Source organism: Camelus dromedarius, chromosome 12 (genome assembly GCF_036321535.1).
Source record: "Camelus dromedarius isolate mCamDro1 chromosome 12, mCamDro1.pat, whole genome shotgun sequence".
NCBI classification, from domain to species: domain Eukaryota; kingdom Metazoa; phylum Chordata; class Mammalia; order Artiodactyla; family Camelidae; genus Camelus; species Camelus dromedarius.
In genome coordinates, this window is record NC_087447.1 from 51532074 (window position 1) to 51558503 (window position 26430).

The 26430-nt window shown below is 39.5% G+C and overlaps 2 protein-coding genes across 4 annotated transcripts in view; one reads left to right on the forward strand and one right to left on the reverse strand.

The window, feature by feature from the left end:
* Positions 1 to 10155, forward strand: part of AAMDC (adipogenesis associated Mth938 domain containing) — a 26495-nt gene extending 16340 nt beyond the window's left edge. Inside the window, exons 3-4 of the mRNA XM_010990053.3 lie at positions 7906 to 8001; positions 9981 to 10155. Of these exons, the coding sequence (XP_010988355.1) occupies positions 7906 to 8001; positions 9981 to 10121 (237 nt within the window). The 3' untranslated portion in view covers positions 10122 to 10155. The remainder of the gene's footprint in view (positions 1 to 7905; positions 8002 to 9980) is intronic.
* The window catches only part of INTS4 (integrator complex subunit 4), an 86382-nt gene continuing 68481 nt past the window's right edge, over positions 8530 to 26430 (reverse strand). For 2 of the 3 annotated variants that reach the window (XM_010990059.3, XM_064492744.1), the window contains exons 19-23: positions 24189 to 24248; positions 22393 to 22552; positions 22027 to 22170; positions 19842 to 19962; positions 8530 to 15716 (exon numbers count right to left, since the gene is read on the reverse strand). In XM_010990059.3, coding sequence (XP_010988361.2) covers positions 15538 to 15716; positions 19842 to 19962; positions 22027 to 22170; positions 22393 to 22552; positions 24189 to 24248 — 664 coding nt within the window. In that variant the 3' untranslated portion in view covers positions 8530 to 15537. Of the gene's footprint in view, positions 15717 to 15739; positions 19681 to 19841; positions 19963 to 22026; positions 22171 to 22392; positions 22553 to 24188; positions 24249 to 26430 lie in introns of those variants that run through there. The other variant, XM_064492743.1, reaches the window with a different exon arrangement.

Here is a 26430-nt window from a genome sequence, read left to right on the forward strand (position 1 = left end):
TTTAGTATTACTAACAATTTATGAGAAGGTCAATTTTGGAATGTAGAAATGATTAAATTTGTTAGTAAAAAAGGAATAGCATTCCTTACTGCTTTCTTTATTCAAGTCAATATTGAAAAACAGAATAGAAGATGGGAGCTCCCAAGAATGAAAGGACTTTAGTGATTTTTCAGACTCTTTCAGAAACCTCTCTTGAAGCTCAATCTAACATCCAAAAATCATTTTAGTATGTACCATTATCATTCAGTATTTTAAAATATAGAGCTGACCTTAAACAACGTAGGGGTTGGAGTGCTGACCTTTCCTGCAGTTGAAAGTCTGCTTATAACTTCTGACTACACAGTTTCTCCACATCTTCAATTCTGTGTCTGAGGAGTCAACCAAATGCAGATCATGGAGTACTGTAGTATTTACTATTCAAAAAAGTCCACATGTAAATGGACTGGTGCAGTTCAAAGTTGTGTTGTTCAAGGGTCAACTATGTAAGGATTACTTACTGGGTGCCAGGCATTGTCCTAAAGATAAATTACCTGTCTTTGACTTCAAGGAGTTTTATGGGAGAATTAGGCAAAGAGACAACTGTGATAAGTGCTATTATATGTGAACCAAAACAGGTACAAAAGGAACGGACTGCCTGGGTGAGTTAAGAGGAGTATTCTCAGAAGGTGTGATCTTTGACCTGATTCTTAAAAGGAATGTTTCCCAGGTAAACTAGAGAACTAGCTTACAGGCCAGGAAAATAAATGCATAGACAGAAGGGTGGGGGAAATGCTAGAGCAGATTCACAGGGAGGGCTCTTCAATTGGTCATCAATACCTACAAAACATTTATTTCTATAGAGGACTCCGATATCACATTGGTGGTTGAGGTTAGATGGACATGTAAGGCCCTTCCATGCCTTAGATTCAATCACTTTGATTATTGAGGCTAGTATGGTAGACTTGTGTCTTTTTTCGGGGATTAAATGTTAAAGTCAGCACTTAAGATTAAAATTGCTTATAGTCCAAATACTTTAAGAAGATCCTTACATATTAGAACACACCAGTTATCTTCAAATAGAGGACCAGAAAAGTAGTTGCCTTGCATTTGGGGGTCCATGTTGTATGAAAAATGCATTTTGTAGTTTTGAACACTAGAAACACAGAGAGACAAAAGGTTCACACTGGCAGCAGCAACAATGAAATTGAGATGGAAGTAATAGTAGATGCATGTCTGCTGTCTCATGCTCAGCCCAGGGCATATGCTCTTTGAGTAGAATGGCTGAATTATCCTCACTATTCCAGCAGTTCTCTCTCTTTTCTGAAAACATAGTTGAATTCCCATAGGTAAGTATCCCTATATTACAGCTCCTCTGTATATGTTCTGCACATAAGACATGGTCCCTTATACTGATGTAGTACAGTTATCTCCCTGGTATCCATTCTACCCCAAATGATTTGTCTAACCAAATAGCTCAGGAACAGGTATGTGGATTATTTAGGGTAAAGGCCAAGCTGCTATTGAGGAAATCCCCAAATCCAGAAGATAGAAATGTATTTCTCTCTCTCTCTCATATACTAGTGTGGCCAGTCTAAGCTGGGGGCAGGAGGGACAGCAGGGGACCCAGGTTTTTCCTGTGTTGGTCTACAATCTTCTAGAGCATTTGAATGATGGGAACTGATTGTAGCCTTGCCTGAGTTCTAACCACGAAATGAAGGGGAATGAGAAGAAAAGTTCACGCCCGTTGTTTTAGGGCCCAAACCCAGCTGTCGGATCATTCCCTCTGTTCACATTTCATTGTGTTTTATTCTGTTGATAGCATAGTTATGTGGCCACACCCTGCTTGCAACAGAGAAAACATTCTCTAGCTGGGCAGCCACATGCACCTGAAAAGGGGCAGAATGGATGCTGAAAGAACAGCTAGCAGTCTGCCACTATGAGATGTGAGGGCAAGTCTAATAATGGACTTTTGGATAGATTTCCACTCCTCTCAAGTAATAAAAAGCACATTACTAGACCACACATGTTTTTAATATTTTGATTATTTTATTTACATAAAATCTGTTGCTTTTGCAATCTGGTATATTTTATATTATACATTTTAAAACTTTATTCTGAGAAGGGGGCCATAAGCTTCACCAGATTACCAGAGCAACCTGTGGCATAAAAAAGAAGCCTCTGCCCTGGGAGCAGTAGGAAGATCACTTAAGGGACTATTAATTCAGGCAAGTGATAATAAGTATGTGACCCAGGCAGCATCCACAGGGGACAGAGTCCAGAGATCCTTTAACCTTCACTCAGAATCTGCTTTTATCAGCAACACAGCCAGATAACAGCATTGCTAGTAACATTTATGCTCATTTCATTTCAGCAGAAGGAAATGCTTCCTTGAAAGTATAATTTAGGAACGTCTTATTTTCGAATTTAACATAAGATAGGGGGAAATGTCCAAGCCATATAGGATGCCAACTTGTTGTTTAGCCATTAGCTGGACATTTTCCCACAATTAATAGCTTTCCTCCGAGAGAAAACAATAAACTTTTACGACCTCACATCGACATGTTATGGAAAGCTCTTAAAGAAGATGAACAGAATCAGACACTCACTAAGGACAGAGAGCCTTAGAGGTTTGCCCTGAGGGACTGGAAGAAGCAGAGGAGGAGCTGGTGGCAGGCTGAGGACATGTCAGAGGGCCACTGCTCCAATCATAGGCCTCTGCACAAGGCAGTGAGCAGTCGCCCACCAAGGCCCGGATCCACAGGCTGCAGTAATCTTTCAGTGCTCTGTATGTGACACCTAGGGCCTGCAGTTAGCACACAGCAGCCAAATTCATCACTTCAGTTCCACTGATCCGGCAACCCTGATGGGCTGTGGCTGTCTCCAGTCTCTGAATCTCCAGAGGATTATGGTTTTGCACTCTAGTGTGAACTTTCCCTTCATTTTGAGCAGTGTCCTTGTTTCCTTATACTAGAATGTGAGCTCTTAACAGTCTAGGGATCATGGTGCTTTTCAAAGTAGATACTATTCTTTGTTAAAAGAAGGAATCATTCAGTATTTCAGATAAATGCATTTACTTAAAGCAGAGGAAGCTCTCCAACTCTGATTTGTGATTCAGTTAAATATTTACCTTGGTCATTGCCCCAGAAAAAAAAAGTTAAGTTCTTATATCATAACTGTTCAGCTCAGGGTGGTTCTAGGATTGGTCATAGAGCTGTGGAACTAAAAAGGGTATCTAATCCGATCCTCTTAGATTCTTTAAGAACCAATTATTGCAATCAAGTGAAAAAAAATCCTACTTTGTTTTGCCTTTTAAAAATGTAAGAACCTAAATTACTTTAGAGATAAAGAATCTAATCTCCCCCAATCTCTTCTGATTTTTGTGGAGAACAGGGAAAGGTAGAAGCAGAGATACTCTTCAGAGCCACCCTGGCACTAGCTCTGCATCCTCTCCCACAATGAAAATGCACTATTGCTGCCGATCAGTTTTGTTCACTCTTGGACATTCCCTTCAGTGTAAGCTCATATAACTTAGTGTAAATTCCTTAGGAAGATGCTGGTGAGGTAAGTTAGAATATAAAAAGATGTGAGCAATTGGGTTTGCTATCAGCTGTGGAACACTCACTGAGTGAAGAGTGTCAGCAGTAGTTGCACACCCCACAGGGAATCAAGGGACATGGAGAAAGCCAGCAGAGAAGTGCTGCATCTGCTCCTGCGTTATGTAGCCACCTGGCTTCTACTAAGCCTTGTTCCTTTGGCTAAATAAATCAGGAAGCAGTGAGTACATATGTGTGCCTATACTGGTCTCTTCCTGCTAATTTATAACCTGCCTCTACTATACTTTTTTTTTTAAAAAACTTTATTTTAAAATTTCAGACTTACAGAAAAGTTACAAGAATGTTAGAAAGAATTCTCATTCCCCCCAGATTCAAATGTTAAGTTTATCATATTTTATCATCCTCTTCTTTGATACTTTTTTCTGAACTATTGTAGATATTCTACCCTTTACGCCTAAATACCTGTGTGTATTTCCCAAAACAGCAAGGACATTCCCTTACAACACAGTGATGAAAATCAGGAAATTAACATTGATACGATACTATTATCTAACATACAGGCCTTATTAATACTTTTCAAATTGACCTAATACACGTTATATTTACTTGTCATATTAATAGAATCATACAGTATATAGTCTTTTGAGACTTGCTTTTTACACTCAGCATAATACATTTTACATTCATCCAGGATGTGTATCAGTAATTTGTCCCTTTTTATTGCTATGTAGTATTCCATTGTTAGGTTATATCACAATCTGTTTACCCGTTTGCCAGCTGATGAACATATGGGTTGTTTCCAGTTTCAGACTACTACAAATAAAGCTGCTATAGATGATTATTTAACATTGCTATATGAATATGTACAAAAGTTGTTAAAAGACTAAATCTTAGGAGTTCTCACCACAAGGAAAAAATGGTTTATTTTCTTTTATATCTATATGAGATGATGCATGTTAACTACTTATTGTGGTAATCATTTCATGGTATATGTAAGTCAAATCATATGCTGTACACCTTAAGCTTATACAGTGCTATATGTCAATTATATCCATAAGCCTGGAGGAAGGTCTAGAGTAGGAGATGCTGCTTCTGAGTTTAGGAAACAAGAGTAAATAAAAAGCTGCTGTGAACATTCATGTGCAGATTTTTGTGTGAATGTGAGTTTTTGTTTCTTTAGGAAAAACTTAGGATGTGATTGCTGAATCACATAAATACATGTTTATAAGAAAATGCCAAACTGTTTTCCAGATAGAACATGAAGAAAGTGATACGCAGTGAGACTCGTGAGGAGCTGGGAACTTACAGACCATCTTAAGGAGTCTAGCAGTTATTATAAAGGCATGAGAAGCCACTGAATGCTGTTAAGCAGAGGCTGAATTTAATGGATTTGTGTTTTGCAAAGATCCCTCTAGCTACAATTTGAAGAATGGATAATTGGAAAGGCCTAAAGTGGTTTTATGGAGGCCACTTAGAAAGTTACTGTAATAGGCTAGGTAAGTAATAGCAGCTTAGACCAGGGTAGTGGCAGTAGAGATGGAGAGAAATGGACAGGTCCAAGAGATAACAAGGAAGTAAACATCTGGCTAATACTCATGTCCAATCTTTTGGGGAAAATGTTAACTATTTCAACATTACACTTGATGTTTAGCTGTAGATTTTTAATGTCCTTTATCTAAAGAAGGTTCCCTTAAGTTTATTTTTAAATTTTATTTATTTATACTGAAGTATAATTGACCTACAATGCTATGTTAGTTCCAGGTGCACAACATAGTGATTCACTATTTCTATACATTATAAAATGATCACCACAATAAGTCTAGTTACCACCTGTCACCATATATTATTGACTATATTCTTCATGCTGTACATTTCATCCCTGTGACTCATTTATATTGTAACTGGAAGTTTGTACCTCTTAATCTCCCTCACCTATTTAACTCATCTCCCCTACTCGCTTCCCCTCTGGCAACTACATATTTGTTCTCTGTATCTATGAATCTGTTTTTTTTTTGTTTGCTCACTTGTTCTGTATTTTAGACTCCACATATAAGAGAAATCATACAGTACCTGTCTTTCTCTGTCTGACTTATTTCACTTAGCATAATACCATCTAAGTCCATCCGTATTGTCACAAATGGCAAGATTTCATCCTTTTTATGACTGAGTAATATTCCATCATATATTTATACCACATCTTCTTTATCCATTCATCTCTTGATGCACATTTAGGCTGCTTCCGTATCTTGGCTATTCTAGTTGAGTTTTCTGAGACTTCTGATTTTTTTTTTTTTTAATGGAGGTACTGGGGATTGAACCCAGGACCTCATGCTGAGAGCTTTTATTTTTTTAATCATACATAGTGAACTTTGTTAAATGCTTTTTATGCATCATTTGAGATGATTACATAGTTTTTCTTCTTTACTCTGTGGTGAAATACATTGATTTTTAAAATATTAAACAAACTTTGGATTTGCTAATGTTTTGTTGAAGATTTTCATTAAATGTTTAAAATAGAATTGGCCAATAAATTATATGTGCCTAGAATTTTCTGTGTGGAAAATTTTTAAATTCAATTTCTAACATCTATAGGACTATTCAGATTTTGTTTCTTTTTGTATTTTTAATAAGTTGTGTCTTTCAAGAAATTTGTCCATTTCATCTAAGTTGCTACAGGGAAGATTCATGTCACACTTAAAATAACAATTACTGTGTACCTACAATGGGCCAGGCACTGGGCTTAAGCATGACAACTCTATGTGGTCATCAGGGTTTGTTCTTTTAAGCTTCAAGAACGTTGCTCCCTAGGTTATAGTATTATAATAAAGTGCATTAAATCAGAAGTTAAACATGTTTCTGTTCAAATCCCAACTTTACTACTTAGAAATTGTGTCATCTTGGCCAAAGTGTATTTAGTGAGCTTTAGTTTCCTTATCTATAAAACAAGGAGAATGGATGCTTTTGTGTTACTGTTATGCAGATCACCTGGAATAACTTCTACAGATGTATTATGAAAAATACAACTATAAACATGTAAGATATTCCAGGATTTAATAAAGAAACTCATATTTGCTCTATCTCCTCTAAACCATCAGCTTCTAGTCTGAAAAGCCCTCTTTAGTACATTTGTTGTCTTCTTGGTATATTCAGAAGCCCTTATCCTAGACCATCTCTAACTATGATTAGAATGTACCCCTTCCACAACCATTGCATCAAGGCATACTCCTACTCATACTTCAAGCTGCAGTTAAAACAGCATGTCATCCAATGACAATTTCCCACTCATGTTTATTCACTCCAAGATCCTCAACCGTATTTTATCTCACCCTATTGTACCTATTTCCACACGTTCACTAACCTTACCTGACTAAAACTCCTTCAGGGACTACTTGGTTCATCTCAGTATTTCCGGTGCTTAGTATAGGGCACAGTGTAGAGTCAGGGCTCGTTAAATGCCTGTTGACTGAGTAAAGGATAGAGATAGACAAGTCAGGGGAGATAGGCTTTGTCTCTGAGCTTCAGTGCTGAGTGAGACCCTTGTGCAGACACATAATAGGTGAAGCCCAGTGGTTAGACTGGTATTTACCAAACTCTAACTCCTGTATTCCCTTTGCTGAAGTGGAAGCAGTTCAGAAGCCACCATCCTTTCATGTTGGATTAATGTTCATTAAACATCTTACCTTAAATATCCCTGGGAGAATCTGGGAAGACTTTACAGAGTGATAGGTAGGTTTTAAAGCATCAAAATTTTCCTGGAGTTAAGTGGGAAAGGGGCTCAGAAAAAGGAAACTGTGGAGATTTCCACATTTTGGCATGGTGTGCCTGTGCTTTCTTCTCCCACCTCATCTCCTTCCACTCCCTCACCTATCACTTACACTCCAGTCATACTGAACTACTTGCAGTTCACTGGGTTCTTCTCTCCTCTAAGCCTGAGTTCATGCTGTTCTGCACTTGGTATATAACTTGCTCCCTTGATTTCCTTTAAGCTGGCTAACTCCTATTTGTCCTTTAGGTCTGTTTAAATATCACCTCCTCTGGGATGCCTTCCCTAATCGCCTGCCCTGGCTCCCTAGGTCTGAATTAGGTGCTTTTTTTCTGTGTTCTCACAACACCCTGAACTTACTTCCTTGTAGCACTTGTAAAACTACTGAAATTTCATTTTAGTCTTCTGTATTTTTCACTAGACTTAGAGCTCCACTAGGGCAGCACTGTATCTTCTGTTACTCCTAGGGCCCAAAGAATGCTTGGCACAGAGTAAACCTCAATTTCTTCAATGAATGAACAGGTGAATGAATGAATCTCAGACGAATGCTGATTGCAAAGAAAGATTAAAAGAGCAGGTTGCTGGTGTACTTTCTCTTTCCATGCCCAGCATTCTCCTGGTGTGCAGCCTGCAGATGTGGAGGAAGTTGTTGAGAAGGGTGTGCAGACCCTTGTGATTGGCCGAGGGATGAGTGAGGCCTTGAAGGTAAGTAGTGGTGAGCAGAGCATTCCTGAGGATATGTGGTGAGCTCCTGGATCTTTACCTTAGAGATATATCCTTCCTTGGAGGTCATCTCTATATATCATGCACCCTCACTTGGCTGAGCCAGTGGATGGCCCAGGATAAAACAGTGACTCTTCCTTATGATAAGGGTTGGAATCTCCAGTCTCTATCTAACCATAGGCCTGTGTTGTTTCAACTATTTTTCAGAAATTCCTCAATCCTGGAATTTCTCAATTCTACAGCTATCAATATTTGGCTCTTTACATATTTATAGTATTTTCCATTTTTACAGTACTTTTAATTTTTTTTTCCTTGGGCACATTCAAGTTAAGCTTTTTTTTTCCCCTTTCAGGAAAAAAAAAAAAAAAAAAGATTGGGGGAAAGGTATAGCTCAAATGGTAGAGTGCATGCTTAGCATGCACGATGTCTTATGTTCAATCCCCAGTACCTCCTCTAAAATAAAACCTAATTACCTTTCCCACCCCCACCAAAATAAAATAATAATGATAATTAAATAATAAAAAGATTATTTTATTTACTTATAGAAATAATACATGCTTATTGTAAAAGAGTCAAAGTAGAAATCTAGAATTTAAAAGGTATAAGATTTCCCTCTCCCAGTCTCCACATTTTATCTGTAACTGCTCCAGTTCTGTGCATCTGCAAATGTATATACACTTAACACATACTGATATATATGTTTTTACATAAATATTTTACATAAATAGGCTCACACTATACATATTGCTCTGTAACTTTTTATTCAGTTACATTATTGCATTGTGGACAGCCCTTCACATAAGTATATAGAGGTCTACATCCTTCTTCCCTTTATATAGATGTCCTAAAATCCAGTTCCCTACTGATGAAGGTGCCCTTATTTATTTATATTTTTTTAGTTTAACCTAGTTTTTTCCTCCATTAAAATAATTTCTATCTGTAAGGCTACTGTTACATTACAAAATTGTTCAAACATATAAAAAAGTAATATAGGGCATTCTGAAAAACACTTCACTCAGAGTTCTTTCTGACGAGGCAGAGTCTAATTAAAATCTATTTAAAATAATATTCAGGACAAGCCAGAGTTGAGAAAATATCCAATAATAGCTGCCACTATTGAGAATCTTTTATACAAATTCATTTACAAATATTTACTCAAGCACCTTCTATAGATCAGACATTATTCTAGGCTCTGGAGACAAGATAAACAAGACAAACAAGGGGTTCGAGGCCCTCATGGATAATAAAAACAGAAAATTTCAGATTGTAATAAATGCTGTGAAGAAAATGGTGACTTAAGAGGAGCTTCTCTAAAATGGGGTGGTCAAGAAAGGCCTTTCTGAGAAGACATTTGAGCTACAGTATACATACATTCATTAGTTTCATCCTCAAACCAACCCTGTGATTTTAAGCATTATTATCTCCATTTTATAGGGGTGGAAATTCTGGTTGAGAGACTTTAAATAGCTGTCCTAAGGTCTGTGGGTTAGTACATGGCAAAGTTAGAATTTAGACTCAGGTTGGACTGACTCAAAACATTGAACACTTACATGCTAGAGATTTTACATACCTTAGCTGAATTAGTACTACCAATCCTGTGAGCTAGGTATTATTATCCCTATGTATAGACATGAAAACAACGGCTCAGAAAATTTAGGTCACTTACCCAAAGTCACACTGCTAGTAAAGACTTAAATTCACCACTGACTCCAAAATCCATGCTCTTTACAGTTTCCATTTCACCTGAGCTGTATGCACACATTTTATGATACTCTGTCAACTTCTTATAAGCCTTTTTAACTTCTTGGGGCTCACTGCCAAATTCTGGACTGGTGACACACTGGGTGATTGAGGAGACAGTTGTCACTGTCCAATTCTCTAGAATAGATCTGCCCTATGGCAGGAAAGGAAACCCTGGCAGCCTTTCCCCTTAACTTACTCATCTTTTTCCTTCTTTCCAGGTACCCCCATCAACTGTGGAGTACCTCAAGAAAAAAGGCATTGATGTGCGGGTCCTCCAGACAGAGCAGGCAGTAAAGGAGTATAACGCCTTGGCTACCCAAGGCGTCAGGGTGGGAGGGGTGTTCCATTCCACCTGCTGATGGAGACTTAAGAGAATAAATCACTAAGCAGTGATGCCTGTGACTATCACTCTTACCGCGTCCATACCAGCCTCCACAAGCATTTCTGAACAGGTCCTGTGCTAGGCTTTGGGATACATGGATGACTTAGGCAAGGTGCCTGTCCTAGGGCGGATGTGGGGAAATGGCTCAAAATCAGGGGAGGAGACAGATGTTTACCAAAGTTTAATATTGTGGTAAATGGTAGGCCAGAAGTAAGCACAAATAAAGGCAAAAATGAAGACAGCCTTCTGCTTTGAAGTTTGAAGGCCAAAGAAAAGTTTCAGTGCATTAAAATCACATTACAATTGATTCTTAGGAATGTTTAACCAACAATTCAACCAATTTTTATTAAGTACCTTATATGCCAGGCACTGCTACAGGCTCCAGAGAAGCAGCAGTAAAAGTCTTGTCCTCTTGAAGCGTATATTGTAGTGGGTAAAATAAACAAGTAAACAAATAAATACATAATGTAAGTAGAATCTGTTATGAAGAAAAATAAAGAAGAAGAGTGATGGGGGCTACTTCAGATATGTGGTCAGGGAAAGTCTGTGCAATGACATACAAGCAGCGCCCTGAATGAACTGAGGGAGCACTTCAGTAACAGTCAAAGGAGCTATGCCTTGATATGTGGGATCTAGGCAGGCCGTCCTGCTAACTAAACCTGAGCCTTGCTAGACAGTTCTCTCTGGGCCTCAGATTCCCTCATGATAAAATGATGGGGCTAGACTAGATGCCTCTGAAGGGTTCCTACTGGCAGAGATAGTCTTTGTTCTATTAAACCAGGTGGCTTTTATGAAGCCTCACAATAGACTGATGGAACTTTAACAGTTATCAGTATTACCTTATTTTTTCCTCTTTAAAGAGTTATGAATATGGGCTTTGACGTCAAATAGCCTTGACTTTGAACTACAGCTTTCTGCCACTCACTGATTGGGCATTTAATCTCTCAGTTTCACTGTTCTCATTGGTCAGATTGGGATAGTATTAGTACCTGGAGTTATCACAGGTATTAAACAGGGTAATTCATAGAAAGTCTTACTAGCACACTACCTGCCATGTAGTAAGTCGATAAATTGAAACCATTGTCATTATCTTTCTACTAATGGGGCTGCTGTGTAAAGCCAACTAGTTTCATTTTATGGTTCTTAATATAGCAGCTTATTATTTCACAGATTCATAGGATGTTGGAACCCAAAGGAACTATCTATTCTCTCACTCATTATTCAGTAATTCTCTTTCATACTCATTTACTGAGAGTCTCTTACTAATATTCTTAATGACCAGTTATTGCTGGGCCCTGGGGGTACAGAAATGAATGTTATAGTTCCTGCCCTCAGAAGTTATGTGAGTGGGAGAGAGACAAATAAACAAGAAAATAATGATACAGTGTGTTAACATTCTAATAGTTATATCAGGTCTAGTGGCGGCACAAAGGGTGAACTAACTTATCCTACCAGAATGGAAGGAAAATTAGGGAAGACATCCCTAAGGACATGACACAAGTCTTAAAGAATGAGATGAGATTCATTTATTCACCAAATATTTGGCAACTCTTTACCTAGACATTTATTAGGCATACTATCTATCATGGCCATAGCTAAAGTTGCTCCACTCCAGTCCTGTTGAAGCCACAGACAGAAAGCTGATTTTTGCTCCACGTGATCCCATCACCTGATTGGCCCCACGTAGGATCTGACCTAATTGCAGGCAATCCACAGACTGAACAGCAACTTAAGATGTGGATTGACAAGAAAAATTAAGCTAAGGCCATCAGAATGGAAAGTGATCTTTCCAGGTTTACCCAGCAAGAATGCGGAAAATGCAGGATTAGAACCTAGGATTAGATGTTGTGTCTTGATCTCTTTCTACCACTTCCTTAGGAGGCCCATAGGCGAAAAATCCTCACAGACCTGACACTCAACCTAGAGGTCTGAGAAGGCCCTGCTCAGTGCCCTTTCTGCAACCAGCCACTTGTCAGATGATAGGATCTTTCTAGATCTCAGTTCCCTCATAAAGCCAGACACTTATAGCCAGGAGGGATGTTCGATAAAATTCAGACTGTTTCTCTGATGCAATAAAAAAAATTTTGTCAAATATAAGATAAGACAGCTCCAGTGGGTGTTGAATTAGGTGTGGGTATAATCAGTGTTCCTAAGTGAGCTGTCTCTACATTAAAGAGAACTTAGTGCAAACTTCTTAGAGACCAAATTGACAGTGAAGTTACTAAACTTTGTATAGAACCTGCTAATAAATACCCCTACTTCTGAATCTGTTGTACCTGGCCAGTGCTAGAAATATGCAGCCTTGGGAGAAGGTATTTTTCTGTGACACTAGTCCCATGCCTTAATCATTAAACATTGATTCAATTTGTAAGTTGCTTGCCCAGCCCTCACTCTGCCCATACTTAATTTCTTCTAGCTTAAGCGGTTCCTAAGACAAGAAGTCTGCCAACTGCTAGGTGTGTACCTTCTCCATAATTCTGTTTCCTGAGGTCAATCATGTCAAAGCCAAATACAAAGTCCTTTCAGAAACTTGACTCTCAGGGCTGGCTTTTGCAGGCAAGCCACAGTACTGCTAAATTTGCTCTAGATTCATGGACTCATTCACTCTTTCCTTGCCTGGTATGTGCCAGGAGCTGTGCTGTGGAAACAACACAGATATTCTTACTGTCCAGCTATTCACAGATTGGTTGGAAGAAACAGACATGTAAACACACGGTGATGGTGCAGAAGTTGCAAACGGGCACAAATCTACCTGAAGACACGTTTTGTCTCAGAATTTACTTTTACTTTAGTTACCAAAATTTTTAAAGTGTGTATTTTTTACATGAAAATGCAGATTTCTGGCTTTTCTGGAAGAATCAGCTTTAACATTACCAGGCTCATACTTAATACAACTTAAGTGGAGCTGAATAGCAACTGTCTTCTGAGAGAGACTACACTGATTTTTCAGTCTCTATTATTGTCCTCCAGACCACTTGACCCCTTTTTTTTCCTGCCTACCTGCTTCAGGGGATTACATTTGTAAACCTGTAGAAAATACAATGCTTGAGGGATGTAAAGGAGGCTGTGGGAACATAGAGGCAATGCACCAAGCCCATAGGAGACACAGGTTCCAGAATGAGGCTCAGTCCTAAAGTATGAAAAGAAAGGAACCACAGGAGACAATCTGAAGAGCATATTCCAGAAGGTGCAAAGGTGTGAGGCAAGTGAGAGCATGGTGAGAACTGGGAATAACTACAGATAATCCTCTACAGCCAGAGCAGCACAGAGACTGTTTGGGACAGGGAGTATGAGGATGGAGAGGACAGCAGGGACATGAAAAAACCCTGCTTGGGGCCAGAAGTGACCCACTTAAAGAGGTGAAAGCAGGGGAATGGAGGGATCAGATCTGAGTTTTAGAAAGATGACTCTGTCAGCTGTGTGAGGAGTGAACTAAAAGGGGCAAGATTTCAGGCAAGGAGCTCATTAGGAAGCTAATCCCATACTTTAGAAGAGATGATGATGGCTGCATCAAGCCAGAAGCAGTGAGTATACCGAGGAGAGGACTGAGTCAAGAAACACTTAAGGAAGTGGAATCTAAAGGACTTGATGACTGGTTTTACATAAGGGGTAAGGATAGAGTCAAATGGGACACAGTTTCTGGCTTTGATGAGGTACACGGTGGACCACTGAAAAAGACATGAAAACCATTTTAGACTAAGAATCAAGAGGCCTGGGTTCCAGACTTGGCTTCCACTAACTCAGTCTTTTTGGGCTTGCACATTCACTTGTAAAATGAGGGTGCAACACTGAAGCCATCTTTATGCTCCCTTCCAGGTCTCTGTAATATAGTCATTTTTTTCACTTCAGTGAAAAAGTGTGAAACCAGGTGCAGAAAACTCAATTCTTATATTTCACAGAGAATTTAAAATTTGAGTCCATCCCCTCATATGATACTTGAATTCCTTTACAACAAACTTGTCAGGAGCATGTTCAACTTCTGCTTGAACACATCCAGCATGGACAATTCCTTGTCTCCTAATGTAGCCTATTCAATTATGCAGTTTTAAAAAACTCATCTTGATACTAAGGCAAAGTCTGTCATCTTTGGGGGAAAAGTACTGTATTTTAGGTTTTAAGACCTAGGATCAAATCCTGGCCTTGCCCCTTAGGAGGAAGACATTATCTCAAAGCCTCAGTTTCCCTACGTGTAAAATGGGGAATAACCAAGAAGGATTTTTATTAAAGAGGTAGTGTATCTGAAAAGGATCCAGCATATTCTTCCCTTGGAAGGCATTCTATAGCTATGGCATGAAGGGCTCAATTAGCAGCCATGCGTCTTGATGTTTTCATTTGTGCTCCAACCCAGCAGTCATTAGGTGCTTGTATCTGGGCCATGGTATGATTCAGCCTGGCTTCAAGCTTCATTTTATCTACAAGCAGATTTTTTTAGGGCACCTTGTTGACACACAAGAACCCACTGATGGCACATCTTGAGATATTCAAAATATGTGAGCACACTTGAAAAGCAAGCTCCCTGCAAGTAATCTTCTTCCCTTAGTCCTTCTAGAGCAGTTATGATCTCCTTGAGGCAGACTGCCTGGGTTCACCTCCCACCTCTGTCATTTACTAGTTGTGTGACCCAGGCCAGCGAAGTAGCTCCAACACTGGAGTCATCAGAGAAGTAGTGGGAAATGACTATTTCTTACACCGGATCCCTCTTTCCCATAATCTTGTTTTTTAGGGTTTTTTCCCCCTAAAATATGGCCCTTCTCTATTATTTTGGTTCTAAGGATAATGATAGGCAAGATCAAGAATTTCCCTCAGGGATGAAAATGATTCATTCTTCAGCTATTCATTCAGTCCTTGGCCCAGCTATTGTCTGAGCTGGGGAAGGAGACGCTCGGTAAGATAACAAGTATCTAGGGCCATTCAGGAACTCTGGATGGTGGAAAAGTACAGCTGTGAAAATTGCTTTGGAGTTGGCCCTGGCAAACAGACTACTGCTTTAAGAAGTGAGATTATGGCTCCAATAACTGGTTCTTTGGAAGTGGCCAGAAAATTGGATCTTTGTTTCACACCTGAAGAATGTAAGCATGTGGTATAAATGTTGAATCTATAGCCACACAAATTTGTTTAAGGTCAGGAACTAGAATAGCCTGGTCTTCTCTCAACTTTATTGGAGGCAGAGCTGGTGGGGTAGATGGTGGGGTAGGGGTGGGATTGACCTGAAGGTTTTTGTTTTCTTAATGCAAAATAATTTACCCAATGTTTGATACCAGATGAGACTATAAGGGTCACATGTTCCTCCTTATGCCTGTATTACCATTTCCAGGTGAAATGCTCTAGGCTTCCGGCTCACTCTGATCCCAAGAAGGGCCTTCTCGCACACGGCTGTAAAGACTGCTTGTGACTCAGCGCCTTGCGGGCTTGGGCATTATGTACACTTTTACGGACTTGCTTAAGGGAATGGTGCCCTCAATGCTGGTTTCCACCTGGGGTGCCATCTCTCCACCCTCAATCCAAAGGGATTTTGGAATGCGTGAACTGGAGTTGTAGGCCAGCAGCAGTCTCACTTCGACCTGGCATGGTTCTAGGAAAAAAAAAAATCCTCTATGACTGGGTAATGCCTGGTAATTGGGATGAAATGTCAAATTAAGCAACATCAAAGATGGAAGCAGTAGGGTTTCAGGAACATTTCTTCGTCTGTCTGCATCCCTCCTCTCCCCACTTAGCAAACAAAACCACTTTCCCAGCCTGAATCCTATGAGGCTGTTCCTAGGCCTGCAGATGTGCTGCTGCTTCTCTGCCACCACTGATTCCTCCTCGGGTCTCTTGGGCTCCCTGCAGCCAGAGCCATGGCTGCTGAAATGGTCAGAGAGCAAGCTAAAAGACCTCCTTCAACAGAGGCCTTCCAGCCTCAAGACAGAGGTCCATGCGTGTGGCTGATTCTTGTGCCCAGATAATCATGCTCTTTTTGTCCAGCTGATCTCAGGCCTCAGGGCTGTATGCACAGAGGACTCAACTGCATTAGTGGAAAAGAACCCTTTCATTAGGAAAAATTCTGACAAAAAACTCTCACTACAAACAGGAACATGTTTCAGGGATCTAAAATCACGTCCCCGGACCTTCCATTCTCTCATGACATGAAATTACTAAACTGATCTGGTGTCTGCAGGTAGCAGGCCCCAGCAAAAATAAAAAAGACCTCCCTCAAGTTGCTGACTGGTTGAGGAGGTAGAGACAGTTGCAGTGGAGACTTAAGTGCACACTTGAGTCTGGAAGAAGTATTAAGGAGGGAGCCCAGGAAAGCTTTGGAATAGAACACCCACTCTGTGCTAAGCATACAACCCTAAGAGTTCGTACCCCACCATACCATGAAAGGAAGACTGTCATAATCCCAAAAAAGTCCCAAGGCTCTGAGAAAGTCTAAGTGACTGCCCAAATCCACACCAGTGACAGAATTTGAGTTCAGTTCAGAAACTGAAGCAATTAATCTTTCTATTAACCATGTGGCTTCAAAGAAAAGGGAGAGGATTTCAGAAAAACCTAAGGGCAATTGCAAAGGCAAAGAACAATGCAAGCTTGGCTGTCGTTGATTTCGTGTGACTGGGTAATCCCCTTAATTTCGTGAAGGGGGCAAGCATTAAAGATGAGCTCAAGGCTAAGAAGTTTAAAAGCCAGGAAAGAGGACTGGATGGATCAAAATCAATAAGGGCAGAGGTCCCAGGACTTAGCAATGAGTCCCCAGACATCTTCCTGGTTACTTTCAGACTTCCCCCTAGGGATCAGAACAGAGAGTAGATTGTTGTCCTCCAGAGAAAGAGAAAGGTGTGCAGGCAGCCACAGTAACCCAGCCAACCGCAGAGGGCAGTGCCAGCATCACCATTTAATATGGGGCCTTATACCAACCTTGAGTGTGTCTGTGATGAAATTAGCAATGCCCTCTGGTACCAGGCTCCAGTATCAGCTCTCCCACTATGCTCTCTTCTTTTGCCCTAGATGGCTATTGCAAATCCCCAACCACAACTCAGCCCTGGCTCTCACAGCACTTTCAGTAACCAATCCCTGGTAAGGTCAGAGGACTAAATCCCACATGGTCATCATGGTCATTATCTTCCCTCACCAGCATGTGGGAAGAATGGCAATTCAAGCCACTGCCATTAGAGGAAGGGAGCAGGGAGAGAAAACAAGAGGAAGGGGACAGTAGGAGAAAGAGACGAAAGATCATCTGGGACAAATCATGCAACCTACTTATCATGCCTGGAAGAATACATCTTTATGAGGTATATATTCTTTTTTTTTTAATACCCTCTCCCATTTTAAAGGTAAGGAAAATGAGACAGGGAGGTAAAATAACTCTCTCAGGATCACACAGCAAGCCAGGGAGAATTTGGAAACTCATCTATGTGACTCAAAAACTCTGACTTGATAGCATCCTGTCTTCCAGAGGAGAGGCTCTTGGTAGGGAGCTGAGGGACTAGTTGGAGAAGCCCCTTACCAATATCAGGCCCCATCTCCTGGATCAGGAGAAAGAAGGTGCCGGCACATTCAGAATAAGAACACATCTCACTTTAGTGTCCCAAGTCAGACAGGAGAATGGTATAGTGAAAAAACAAGGGATTTAGGAGTTAGGAAAACTGAGTGCCAGCTTCAGTGCCCTCACTGATCAGCTACATGGACCACTTATGCAACTATAAAATGAAGATCAGAAAACTAACTCCCACCACAAAGCTGTCTACAGATTTTTTTTTTTTTTTGAGGTTGTGACCTGTCTGGTTGATTTTTTTTAACATTTTTTATTGATTTATAATCATTTTAAAATGTTGTGTCAAATGTCTACAGATTAAATGAATTTTAATTGCAAATTTTAAACCCTATATTCAATTTTCATTATTTGTTGAGCACCTACTATATATCAGGCACTAGGGACACAGGATATAGTGGTACTGGGGACACAGAGGTAAAGATTCCCTCTCTCATGAAGCCTACTTTCTAATTGGAGACAAAGTCAGTAAACAAATGAGAAAGCATCTGACACTAGCAAGTATTGCATGGAAAATTAAAATAGAGATTTGTGATAGTGACTGGGTAGCAACCTCTCAGAGATGATTCTGGATGAATTACAATTCTTCAGGCTCAGGAAAGCCCAGATTATAGGCCTGGTTCAGGCAATGAACTGCTGTGTAACCAAGGGCAAATCAATATGCCCCTCAAGACCTTTCAAGCTTTTCTGAGCTCTAACATGCTGTTCTGCCTCCCTCAGCCTTGGCCCTTGCAAAACAGTGCTGACCCACAGCATTTCTTGCCCCGTTTTTAGGATCCCTTCATCAGAAGAGACTAGAATAAGGAACTCTACCTTCCTGTGGAGTTGCACTATGATAAACAGTGTAGGACGTTCCAGGCAGCAAGAATATGGACCGAGGGATGCTCAGGGAGTCAGATTCTGGGCAAAAGCAACACTGGATGCTCTCTCCATTGTGCCAGGCCCATTGGACCCCCCGAAGGGGCCGCCCTGACATTGAACAGCACGACTTCCTCTTTGTGAGAACTTTATAAAGTCATCCATACCCACTTAACACCCCTGAGACAAGAAAACCATTAATAATGGCAATAAATAGTTACTCATGGGGAAGGGTATAGCTCAGTGGTTAGAGCACACGCTTAGAATGCACAAGGTTCTGGGTTCAATCTCCAGTACCTCCATTAAATAAGTAAATAAACTTAATTACCACTCCCCTAAGAAAAAAGCACAGCACAAGTGGAGTATTAAAAAAAAAAACTGTGAGATCTCTAAAAAAGAGAAAAAAAATAGTTACTCATGTATTCAAAAACACAATGAAGGAAAATTCCAGAAGGCATCCACCTATTTCTAAACTAAACCAAATTTGGTGATATTAACCACCTTCTCCAATAACAACCATGCCTCTGAATCATCTTCAATGATTTAGGCAACACCACTAAGGCCAACTCTCCCCCACATTTTAGGTTCTGCAGACTGAATCTGTTTTTAAAGTTTCCAAAGCAGCCTTATAGGTTTGAAATGTAATGTCATTTGCACTTGTATTCTCCCATTTTACTCTTACGAATTTAAGAAAAATACTTATGTAACCTCCATATCTTTTCTCAAATTATTGAGGTTCTACTCAGTTGCTGTACAGGAAGGGAAAAGTATGAATAGGTCGTCTTTGCATTACCCCACAAACCAGCCCATGTGGGAAGGCAGGGCAGTAACAGTTGTCATTTTACTTGTTTTGGGGGAATGAACCGAACTGTTCATACACAAAGAGAGTGATTTTAAATTTTGGTAAGAAATATAAAACTGATTAATTTCTAGACATAGTAGTCCTCAGAACTAAATAGCAGATTGAGAATTATCTTCATTTTCAAAGTGAGTAAACAGTTCCAGAAGGAAGTGTGGCTTGTCCAAGATTATGCAGCAAGTCAATGGCAGAGTTAGGATAAGAACATAGTCTCCTGGTGTTCATCCCAGGGTTCTTTCCATGAGACTCCATTCTATCATAATTTCCTTTTAATCTTCTGAAAAAATCTTGTGCCTTGTGCAATCAAAGCAATACAGCAAATTAGTCTAAATGTATCTAGCTTGCACTTCTAAGTTCCTTAAGAAATTAAGTTCAACCCTAAGTAGGCCTGGTTCAATCATGTATTATTTCTCAAACCACAAAAAAACAAATGCCTTGGCCCACTGACTCCTTACCTGTCCAGGCAGTGTGGGAGAGGTACACCTGAGTGATAAGCCGGTGACGCCCTGGGCCAGGATTCCGGAAGTCTGCCGGCTTAGGGTGGATCATCTGAGCCTGACCATCTGGATATAAGACCTAAGAGGTGACAGATACAAGAAAGAGGCAGAAGAGCCATGAGCTTTTAACAAAATTGCTGGTGACACCTGCTGTGAATCCCAAAACAGGAGGAAAAGAAAAGAAGACACTAGCCTTCACAAGAAACTGCTCCTGGAGGAGAGGACAATACTGTCAACATCTCTCTACCCACTCCCCAGCACAAGGCGGTGTGTGGTAAATGTTTCCTGAATTCATGGACTGAGTGACAGGAATAAAGTACCTCTATTAAATACACGGAGAGGTTAAAATATTAATCCTGACATGAAAAGCCTTCCCAGGCACCCCCATCAGGATGACTCTCCCTCCCTGGCTCTGAATCATATCATGGCCCAGCATCCATCACCAATCATCAAGTATTAAGAGTAAGTTTGTAACTCTCCACTCGATCATAAGCAGCTAGGAAGCTGTTTATCTCTTTCTACAGAAACAGTGTTCAATGAAGGGTCTGCTCAAATCACTGGCCAGTTCTTCAAGTCTCACAACTGCCAAAGAGCCCTCTCTCAGCACCCAGAGGAGCCTCACAGCTATCAGTGTAGAGGGCCTATTACACTGCATAGTGTATAAATGAGCTAAATGAATGAATGAAGCATATCCTAGAAACACACCAGACCTGGGCTATGGGAATACACTGATAAGGGTAAAGTAGGAACTTCACAGGTTTCTCAACTTTGAAACTCTAGGGAGGTATGTCTCAGCCCAGCTGCACCATAACTCCTTTCATCTGCCCAGAACAAAAGTGTTTGAGGCAGGGTAGGTAAAGTGGACGGTACTTTCCTACCATCAGAGCTGTCCCGCAATTGGGCAGCGAGTTCCCCATCTCCCCACCTGTAAAGGCATTGAAACAGTTTGGCCATGCATGTAGTAGAGCTACTTTGAAGGTGATTTTTCAGTAGAGTCTAGCAGATGATCCTAACATAACCTATCTGCAATCTCATTTATGCTCAGTCAGTCAGCAAACTTTTTTTCCAGGGACAATGTGAAACAGTGGTTCTCAACCCTGGCTATGCATTATTAGAATCACCTATGAGCTTTCTAATAAAAAAATGCTGGAACCCATGGGCCCTGCTCTCAGGATTATGATTTAACTGATACAAGCTGAGTTCTGTGCATCAGTACTTTGTAACACTTTCTGAATAATTCTAAAATGTAGCTAGGATGGAGAACCATTAATGTTGGGGGGAAACAAAAACAAACAGGCAAAAAAAACTGCAGCACAAACTCACAGCCAGCTCAGAATTAGTTCCCTGTAGGTCTCAAGATTGTGAGCAATCAAGGATTTACTAAGAGGTCATTATATTCTTAACTTATCCTGTGCCTGTCTGAACTGATGACTAAACTTTTGTTTTACAGCTGCCTGTCCATTTGTCTGTCTCTCATTGAAACTAAGCATCCTGAGGACAGGAATTCTGACATATTTGCTTAGCCCTTAACATGTACAGCAGAGCAAGCATCACTGCATGAATGAAAGGAAGGAAGGAAAAATGGGCAAACGGGTAGTACTCTTTTGGGGGCTTAACTGCAGACTGTTAAATTGATTAGTGTCTATACTGCATCTCTTACATGTCTCTAGTACATCAATCCAACTTAGGGAAAAATACTCTCCAGTGACTGCTGCTTCCCACGCATAAATTTTATTCACCAAGCCGACCTACCCACAGCCTGAAAAGTTTATTATAGCTTGCTTGTAACCCTGGAAATACCAAGTTTTAACCTCACATTGTATGAACAGAAAGGGCCCTGTTTTTCAGTGAACCCTTACCAGATCCAAGGGTTTTATAAACATCAACTCATTTCAATATCAACCATTCCTATTTGTTAGTTATCTAACAAATCTGAATCTGAGGTTCAGAGTTTAAAGTAACTTGCTCCAGACCATACCCAGCAGTACTGCTGGCATTCATGCCCAGGCTCTTTTTTATAAAACCTCATCTCTTCTCTCTCCCCAGTTTCTGTCCTTCAGGCAGAAATTACAGGGGTGATAAAGTAAAAAGATTCAACACAAAGTCAGTTTAGAAGCTCCAGGGACACCAAAACCTGACAGACCTGGACCTTGACAATGTTCTGAGGATCCTGCACATGTTCCAGGGTTGCATCGACATCCAGGGCCACCACCAACCCAGATGTAAACCGCAAAGGGTTGTCTGACTCGCCTGCTGGCTCAATAATGGTAGCTGAGGCTTTGTGGATCTGTAAGCAAGAAGAAAATATGTTTCTCAAGCCAGATCATCTCTGAGCAACAAAACATGATCCTTGCTTTTCTCTCTCCTTATCTAATGAGTGTCCATATGATAGCCGACGAGAGGAAAAGCTGTAACCTAGCTGCTCCATTGGTCAAAGAAGATCACCAAGGTGAGCAGTTTTATTTCTCTAGATGGATTTGGCCTGAAGGGGTATGACACAGACCCTGACCTGCTCTGGAAGGGGAAGGTGTAGAAAGGTACTCTGCCGCAGCATGGTCTGTAGAATTTTGACCACTTCTGCAGGTTTGGCTGTCATGAGTCGGGGCATGAGGTCAAGAAGTTTGTCCACAAAGCTGTCTTGCAGGTGGGGCAAATCGGCAATGAAACACCTGGAGGAATAAACAGAAGCAAACGACTATGCATTCACTCACCACAGGCTGAGCCTCAAACATCTTCCAAGCCCTGAGGCAGGAAAAGTGATAAACTGGTTCCCGAGGAAAGCCATACTAGATAATTATGCTGTAGTAACTTGATCATCATAACAGCCTTGTTTATTAAATACCCATATGCTCTAGGCATCCTCTTAAGTGTTTTACACTATCTTGTTTAATCCTCCCAGTAATTCTGTGCATTGTTAGAATTACTTTCATATTACAATTTCACTAATTAATTTAATAAATGTCTTTAGGAATTACCAAGTACTGAGTACTATTCTAGACACTGGGGACATAACAGTGAGTGAAAGAGAAGAAAATGCCTGTCTTAATGGAGCTTATAATCATTAATAGGAAAAGATACCAGAGACTCAGAGAGGATAATGCTGCACTGAGGCCTAAAAAAGTTAAGTAACTTACTCCCAGCTCTGACTGATTCCACAGTACTTCTGCTTTGTGGAAATGGATAGTCAAAAAATGTATCACTGAGGGGGTGATATCACTACACTCAGAGGGTAAATTAAGAAAGAATGTGCAGCTCGAAACAACAGATGAGGAGCTGTGGTAAATCAGGGCTGTTACCTTTCCAAAAATATCTTCAACACAACTGTGCAAAAACAGATCCTCCACTTTAAAGAATCTAAAACTAAAAGTAAGACATGGACTTCATTGAGATTTGAAGTCAGGATCTTAGGGTCAAGCTAGATTGTATCATTTGCTAGAGAGCAGGCCCTACTGGTGAAGGGCAGTATTGCAACCTAGCCCTATAGGGAGCTATTCTCATTCAAACGGAAAAGCCTGAGAAGTGCAGAGTCATATAAACCTCAGGTTTGGTAAAGTTCATGCGGGTGGGAACAAGGAGTGGAAGCAAAAAATACGGGACTTAATAAATATTAGATTTCAAAATCCTACAAAAGCCTTCTTCCCAGTATTGTATCTCCAGCACACCACAGGTCTGGTTACTACCTTGACTCCCACTGCTTCACAAGCCTTCCACTCAACTATTGCATTTATTTTAGCTGATTTGTTTCAAAAAAATCCTGAGAAAACATATTTATGCTACAAAATAAAAGCTACCTGCAGAACTTGGAACAATTTTTTGTAGATTACAGAGAAATATGTAAGTTTAAGAACCACGGTGAAAAAAGGTAAGCTGTGATTTTTCAACAAGAGTTAGAGTTTTTTCACATAATATTTGTCTTTTTCTGGCCCAGTTGAGTAAATCATCAAAATGATTTCTGATATTTTTACTATTCTGTTGTACTTTTAGCTAACTTAACTGTATATACCAGTAAAGAAAATAGTTATCTCTCAGTATCTGTAGGGGACTGGTGCCAGGACTGCTTGCAGATTCCAAAATCCAGATGCTCAAACCCTTTATATAAAATGGAAGTAAAGTCAGGTTCTCCATATCCACAAATGCAGAACCCACAAATACTGAGGGTCAACTATATACAAATTAGGCACCCTGCACATATAATAATAGCTTGGCTGCATGGGCTAAACCAAAGATTCTGGCTTGTGATCAGTTTGTAAGTGCTACTCTTTCCATAACCAAGATTTAATAAGCTAGAAGGGATGAAGTACTTACCTCTGAAAAAAGTCCACTTCTTGTAAAAATTTTTCACACATTCCAAATAAGGGGTCAACTCTGTAGAGAAGTAAAAACAAACAAAAATAAAACATGTAATTTGCTTGTAATTTCTGAGAACTGAGGGGTAAAGACAAAATTCCCAGAAACCTGAATTTTAAAAGGCAATTATGGTACAAAAAGAACAGTGGTGGGCAAGTTAGGGCTAAATAATTTTGATTATGTACTTATAAAGGTTAATGCATATTCTAAGAAAGGATTCTTAAAATAAGATACATTAAAAACCATAACCCAATATATTATATAGCAGAAGAAATTATAGCCTTTAGCTTGTAATAACTCTTAATGGAGTATAATCTGTAAAAATACTGAATCACTATGTTGAACACCTAAAACAAATATAATATTGTAAATCAACTATACGTCAATAAAAAAGTCTGAAACTAAATTCCAAATTACTTAACAGTATGAGACAATCAAATAAAAATACACTAAAACTTTCATCTTGATTAGATATGATCTTGATAGAGACGTTCATAAATTCTATTTCATTTTTTAATTCTGATAAGTTCAACCAGTTTATTAAAAATATAAGAATAAAAATACTATTTATACAATATGAGCTAACATGTGTCAAGTGTTTACTCTGAATGTGTCGGGCAGTATTTTAAGGGCTTTACAAACAATCATTCAAAAATCCTTAAAATAACCCTATGACAGAGAGGCAGGTACTATTATTATCCCAGTTTAACTTATGGGAAAGAAACTGAGGCAGAGAAGTCTTAAGCAACTTGTCCAAGGTCACTAAGTTTGCAAACGGTGGAGTCAAGATCTGAATCTAAGCTGTGAGGCACCACAGTCCTCTTAACCATTGTGTTCTCTTGCTTCTCACTTGAATAGGTTAAAATTAGGGTACAGAACTTTCAAAGCTCTGGAAGAAAAAGAAACAGAACAATCAACCCAGCAAAAATCAAGGGGGAAAAAAGAAGCAGGAATGCATACAAATGGAATATAATACAGCATAAGTAAAGACCAAATATATTAGAATCTTTATATAACATAGAAATATGAAATAGTATATTGTTGGATGAAATAAAAATGAGGAAGAACAGTGAAGCATATTATGATTCAATTTATGTTAATGCACACACATTTATAATCTATATGTTTGGACAGTTGTTTTAGAAAAGGTGGATTATCAGAGAGCATAGCCTTCACGTAACCTGCAATATTTAAATTTTTATAATAATCACATATAACTAAAAAAGATCTCTATTTTCTTTAAATAAAAAAGTGTAGATGCCATCACAAGCACCTGTCTTTTCTCAAATGTGACTGGGACATAGCAGAGATTAAACATTTGTTAAATGAATGTATGGCTATATCTAAGATTAAATCACCACCTGAATTTATCAGGTTACCATCAAGACAAATGAAAAAATAAAATAATACTCAGAATGTTCTTTCTGATGTAGTATTTTTCAGTGCTTATTTAAACACTCGTATTTATTTCTCTACACCATTTTTTTGGCTGACACAACTGGTGGACTGACCATCAAATGTGTCTTCTGTCTGGTAATGAGATCCTTAAGTACACTATTAAATCCATGGTGCCATCATTCTTAAGACGAACCTTTATTTTATGAAATACCAAGAAAAAAATACTTTTAATCAAACTACGGTACACCATCAAAATATCTAATTTCAGAAAAGTTAAAAATTTTTAACATGCATTTTAGAATCAATGAAATATAGCAATTTTCATTACCAGAAAGTCTAACAGCTACCATTATAAGATTTTACCATGTATCAAGTGCCATGCTAACTGCTCTGACACATATTATCTTAGTCATTCTTTTTTTTTTTTTTTGTAACTTCTTTTGGGGGGGGCTGGGGGAGGTAATTAGGTTTATTCATTTTTAGAGAAGGTACTGGGGATTGAACCCAGGACCTCATGCATGCTAAGCATAAGCTCTACCACTTCAGCTATATCATCCCCCTTATCCTATTCTTTCTTTGTGAAACACCATGAGATACATGCTGTCGTTATTCTCATTTTACATACAGGGAAACAAAGCACAGAGAAGCTAAAGAACCTATCTGTAATCTAACAACTAGTAAGGAGAGATTTGAACAAAGTAGTCTCACAGCACAACACGTTGTCTTAATTTGTCTTTACTGCCTACAGTAAAGCAGTAAATAAATACTCCCTTCAGAAGAGAAAACAATAGCTCCCGGCACT